Source organism: Meleagris gallopavo, chromosome 10 (genome assembly GCF_000146605.3).
Source record: "Meleagris gallopavo isolate NT-WF06-2002-E0010 breed Aviagen turkey brand Nicholas breeding stock chromosome 10, Turkey_5.1, whole genome shotgun sequence".
Classification (NCBI taxonomy): Eukaryota; Metazoa; Chordata; class Aves; order Galliformes; family Phasianidae; genus Meleagris; species Meleagris gallopavo.
In genome coordinates, this window is record NC_015020.2 from 10,446,111 (window position 1) to 10,452,114 (window position 6,004).

Genomic DNA, 6,004 nt, shown 5'->3' on the forward strand with positions numbered 1-6,004 from the left:
ACAGCTTGGCTTTCTCTCTGCAAGGTGACTCTGATGATGCAGCTCCCTCAAGCTCCAGTGTCCTTTCTTCTACCCCACCTTCTGTATCTCCTGCTGTGAAAGAAGCCTCCCCCACACCACCTTCTTCACCGTCTGTCACAGGCAGCTTCTCATCCTCAAGGTAAAGCATGTTTTGTCTCATACACCCCACTTGTCTGTGTTATGACGTATCGAGGAACAAGGAAAGCTTGAAAAGGAAAACCTGTAGCTCTACCTTCTTCCTTCTCGCAAACATTTGAATGTGTCACCTCTCTCGTGCACCTCTCTCGCCTCTGGTCCTTGCTGGCCCCGGAGTAGCTGAGGAAGGTAGAGGGGATCTTACACCTGATAGAAACATTTCTCAAGGACAGACACGTTCAATGAGAAGGGGCAGCTTTTGTTTCTGATGGCCTGGTAGAAACAATGATTTTTGGCAGCCTGTTTGGGAAGGTTTGTGTTCTGTCTTCTGGAAATTTCCCTTTGACACTGAATTCTGCTGGGGAGTTATGCAGCCAAATAAAATACTGACCCTAATCCCCACATACCTGTTCTGTAGCTGGCTTAATCCCTCACAGTTTTTATAAAACGTTTATAAGGACCAAGAAACTGTAAAGTCAGAGTGACTCACTGGAAATGGCAGGCTTTGTCTCTGTGACGTGGGATAGTTGTAAGGTGGTAAAATGTAAATGCAAACTGCCTGAGAGCATGTCTGAGTAGCAAGGACACAGCATCTGTAGGCAATGTGAAGTTCTGCTTTAATTGAAATGTGTAGACTTAAAGGAAGGAAACCAGCAGAAGATTGCCAGTAAAGAATTACCCTGGTGAGGACTCATTTTGTTGCAACACAAAATGTTGGTGGTAGCTATCTTGCTGTGCAGTTCTGGTACCCACCTCCAGAAGCACATGATGAAGTTGCAGTTTCAGAGGAGCACAGGTAACATCATCAGGGGGACAGAGCAGCATCTTATAAGGACAGGCCAGAAGTGCTTGGATCCTGCAGTTTTGGGGAAGAGGAGACAGAGGTAAGATGCTCACGTTTTGTAGAATTGTAGTGGTGCTGGATTTGATGAATTTGCCATACCTGTGATACAAGACCTTGGCGCACACAAAATTAACAAGAGGTCGGTTGTAAAGGAGAAAGGAAGGGGTTTCTGCACACTGCAGGAAGGTGTGTAAGGACCACATTTGCCTCTGCTACTTTTGTAGCAGCAGGATCAGCAGTTCAATTGAGGGGTTAGGCAAATTCAAGGGTAGCAGATCTGTTAATAGATACCAGAGGATGATGCAGGGATGTCCTCTCTGACATCCTTAGCCCTGTGATCGTCAGACTGAGGAAGTCAGAGAGGCTCTGCAATTAGAGTCTGTTCTCTGTAAACAGCGTCTCCTACTGTCCCTTTCCTACTTATCCCTGAGAGCCCCGTGGGGCCCTTTCAAGCCAATTTTAGAATTGAGGTGCTGAAGTTTCCTTTTTAGCAAAAGGAACTGGAAATGTGGAAGTCCTGGATTAGCATGTCCCCAATGAGTGGAAGGTGTTCAGCCTGCCCCAGGAGCCCACTTACCAAATCCCTGCTGTTGGCTCCTGGAAGAGCCCTCCCTGCCCAGAGAGTCCCAGCTGTAGCTGCTTGCTGCTGCTGGGACTGTGCAGGCTCTGGAGGGCAGAGCTGACATCTCTTCCGGGAGATTCACATGGGCTTTTCAAATGGGGAAGTGATTTGGGAACCTGTAACCCCAGGAGTGCAGGCTGTTAAGAGGAAGTTTAGGTTCAACATTATTTCATCTCCACTGATCTGGATGTGACTGCACAGGAGATGGAGGATGATCCAAACTTGAAAGATTGAGCCACTAAAGGTCGTGTCAGGGACAAATGAGATGAGAAATGTGCTGTGAAAAATCCTTAAAATAACCTCGGTTCTGAAGCTTTACTCAGAAACCAAACCCTGGTTTTGGTGGCCCTGGATGAACTCTGTTGCCGTCTGGCTTCAGCTGAATAACTGGTAAAGGAAATGGTTTTCAGAGAAGGCTAGCAGTGGTCTATCCTTATTTTATGTGAGAGTTTCTGATTATGCAAGTGATGTAGAGGAATGCTTATTTCATTCGAGAGCACCAATTAATCTCGTTTTAAACAATTACCTTTTCTTAAACGAGACCCCATTAAATATAATTAGTCAGCAGACTGATAGATCAGTTTTTGTTCAGTACTTGCATGTTAATCAACTCTATATTTGTGTAGGAAGAAGTACAGGGGTTGGGTAGTGTGAGGAAGGGGCAGGCAGAGAGGGTGGTGGAATTTCCCAGGTTGCTCATCTTCCCTTTTCAGGCTTTAGAAAGGCTGACAGTGTGTTTTGGTGACACGTCTGCTGCCACATGATGCGCGGGAGTTTTCAGTAGCACATCATGTCCTGAAATCTGCCATTGTTTAGCAAACATCGCAGGGCTTGCGAAGCATTTACCCAGCACAGGAATTCCCCAGCCAGCAGCAGGGCTGTGGAGCGGATTGCTCCGTGCCCTAACAGGGACCTGGAAAGAGCAGGAGTGCTGTGTGACCTGGTGGAGCATTTGAACAGGAAGGAAGGAAGGAAGCTGGTGACGGAAAGAGATCAGGGACATAGGAGTTGGAAGTAATTCAGACAGAGATGGTTTTGGCAATGCTGTGCCTGGCCAGGCCGTTTGCTCATCATCATTAGGAGACAGTAGCCATTAACAGCTTACAGCCTCTCATCCTCTCTTGAAGACTGGAAGCGACCTTGGGCTGCCTCAGGGATCAGGTTTGCTAGCAGGGTCACTGCCCTCCATGTTGGGAAGTGGTTTGTCTGATCCCTTCCCCACTGCTCAACTCCATGTCTGTGTAGAAGGTCAGCTCGTTCCGGCTTGTTGCAGTGCTGTGCTGCTGCCACCCTGTAATGTGACCCAGGCTGCATCACTCAGTGATGACTTCTGGTGTGTTTGTGACTCATGGATCTCACCGAGAAATGTTGCTGCCTGATTTCACAAAGAGCCAAGCATTTCTCCCCAGCTCTGTTTTTCAGTGGCTCAACCAGACGGTGAGAGAACTCTGCTGAGCATCGTGTGGAAATGAGCTTCTTCTCTTGTTTTCTAGCCAGGGCCTTGGTGCTGAGCTGATGGGCCTGCAGGTGGATTACTGGATTGCAGCTCCACCCATGGACAGAAAGAGAGACCCGGAGAAGAAGGACCCTTCCACTACCAAAAACACACTGAAATGCACTTTCCGGTCCCTCCAGGTCAGCAGGTTACCTGCCAGCGGGGAGATCGCCACCACTCCAACCATGTCCATGACGGTCGTGACAAAGGAGAAGAACAAGAAAGGTAAGGTAGACATGCTGACTGTTGCCGAAGGCCAGGAACGCAGTGCTGCTCTCCTTGCTCTGCAGCCTTGGGGCTGACTTGTCAGTCCTGCGTTACAGTCAGTCCCCAGATCCTAGTCTGTCTGTGGGTAGGAAGTGGCTCAATGAGGTGTTAGTTTGAAAGGGTGGTGGTTCTTTGTGCTGTAAGGAGATGTGTCCATGCTCACAGCTAAGATGGTGTAGCTCAAAGGAACAACAGTGGGGACAGAGAAAGGTCTGTTGTGAGTGACTATGTAGAAGGCCTGGAGATACACAGGGACAGTGTCCACAGCAGTGTTCCTTGTTGCATGTGTGGGATGCTGGGTGAGATAGGAGGGAGCTCGTGCCCCTGACCACCAGGCTGAGGCACTTGGGCCTGAAGTCTTTGTGTGCATAGATGGCAGTACGGAGTGCTGGCATGGTCCTGTAAACGGTCCTGCCAAACTCCTACCAAGCAAGTAGGAAATTAATTCAATTAGTACTTCGAGACATGAACATTTCAATAAAAAAAACACAACACCACTGGTGAGTCTTGGTGCATCTCTTGTGAGCAGCAGAGATTCACTTGTTTGCTCGTTTGATTTTCTTCCAGTGATGTTTTTACCCAAGAAAACAAAAGACAAGGAGGTTGAGTCAAAGAGCCAGTGCATCGAAGGAATCAGCAGGTTGATTTGCACAGCGAAGCATCAGCAGAACATGCTGCGAGGTATGTATGACTTGCATCCCCTTGGCTTTGGGGGGAGCCTCAGCTGCCAGCTGTTTTCCTGCAGGCAAAGAGCTGCCCTCGTAGCTGCCCTGTGCCCTGGAGCTGGTGTAATGGTGTCTTCTTGGGGAAGGGCTTGGATGTGGCCAGCATGGGGTATTGCTTAATAGGTCTGGGATGTGAGAAAGTCCTCCCTCTCCTAGGACTCTGGGTGAGGACAAAGGCTGGGCCAGGCTCCACTTCTGTAGTTCAGTGTTTCCTGTGCACATCCGAGAAGTGGTGGTGGGGAGAGCCACAGTAGTTCCTGCTCCTCCAGGCAGAGGTCTGGCACAGAGGCATGCCACAGCGGTAAGCTGTGCTCACATCTGCAGGCAAACTTAGCAGTGCCTGTCAGGGGTGCTGTGTCTCCAATTTCAAAAATATCCTGGTTGCCTGTTCAGATAATAATTCCCAGTCTTGTTAACAGAAGAGAAATTTTTGCAGATCACCCTCCTTCATTCTGGCCCAGTCCCTTTGAGACTGCCAATTGGGGGTGGTTGCAGAACATCACCTCTGCAGGAAAGGCAGAGACCCCCTGGTGAAAAGTGTGATGTGTCTGTCTCCATAAGAGCATGTTTGCTCAAAAAAGAAAGTGGAGAGTGTTTGGGAAATTGGAGAGATCAGATCAGGTGAAGCTGAAATCAGCAGTCTGGGAAGCTCCAGTGTCAGCGCTGCTGGAGCAGCAGTCTGAGCCGCTCTCCCTATCGCTGGTCTGCGCTTCAGCCACGTGTAGCAACAGTGGTGGGTTGGCCCAGCAGTGCAGCTCACACCCTGAGCACAGAATGTAGCCAGGCCTCCCTCTGCTGACTGCAAGGAGCTTTCTAGCAAAGCTGTTTCTGGCTGACCGCTTACACTTGCTGTTTTCTAACTCACCTATTTTATTTTTTTTTTTTAACCTTCCCCTGTAGTCCTGATCGACGGAGTGGAGTGGAACGACGTCAAGTTCTTTCAACTGGCAGCACAGTGGTCCTCTCATGTCAAGCACTTTCCCATCTGCATATTTGGGCACTCCAAATCTAACTTCTAGCCACGCTCGGAGGGACCTCTGTCCATCCCAGGGACTGCACACCAGGAGCCAGGAACTGCGTGCCAACTCGACTCGCATCACTCTGCCCTCTCCTGCAGAATTAATTACAGATGTGCTTGGATTACTTTTGAATTACTTTTTTTCTATTAACTCTTAAGTTTACTACAAGGGAAGGAAACCCCTTTAAACAAAGGCAAAAAAAACAACAGTCTTAAATATAGATGTGCTGTCAACAAAGCTGTGGGGGAGTTGGCAGGAGCAGGCAACCTGCCCAAACACCTCCCACTTCAGAGCAGATAGCTGAATAACTGCACTGCTTATTAACCTGAGACCTCATTGGTGTGTGTGGGCTAGGGGGGCCGTGGATTTTGCAGAAGATCCTGCATGTTACGATGCGTTTCGACCCCTCCCTCCATATTTCTAGGAAAACCGATGGCCAGTCTTTCTTCCTGCTGCCAAAGGATGAGAGATCAGCGAGTCTGCAGGGCATCCAGCTGTCCGGTTTGAAAACCAAACCGGTGGTTTGCAGAGCTAGAGAGGGGCAGAGAGGAACTTGTCCTGCACCACGAGGGGTCTGCCCTGGGGCTGGGCAGGTGTCTGTACTCAGTGCTGCCTGAGGAAGGCTGGGCAGGAGCAGGAACTGGGGAAACACAAGGTGTAAGGAACCTCTGCTGTCCCTGGTCTGTAACAAAGACCAAACCGAGCCAGTCACCTGCAGTGCTGCTGAGGGACACCACGTCAGTGGGGTCGCTGCTATTTACATACTCACACCGATTATTTACTTGTCAATAAAACCTCGTCCAGCCTCCAAGGGGAAAGGATTTTTTTTTAATAGCCGCAAATTTTTTTAATGCTTTCTTAAAAAATAAAAAAGAC

At 49.0% G+C, this 6,004-nt stretch overlaps 1 protein-coding gene across 1 annotated transcript in view; it reads left to right on the forward strand.

Annotated features, from left to right (window-relative positions):
• PACS2 (phosphofurin acidic cluster sorting protein 2) overlaps positions 1-6,004 on the forward strand; it is a 29,988-nt gene extending 23,984 nt beyond the window's left edge. The window contains exons 14-17 of the mRNA XM_019618374.1: positions 25-160; positions 3,116-3,342; positions 3,952-4,065; positions 5,010-6,004. Coding sequence (XP_019473919.1) covers positions 25-160; positions 3,116-3,342; positions 3,952-4,065; positions 5,010-5,128 — 596 coding nt within the window. The 3' untranslated portion in view covers positions 5,129-6,004. The remainder of the gene's footprint in view (positions 1-24; positions 161-3,115; positions 3,343-3,951; positions 4,066-5,009) is intronic.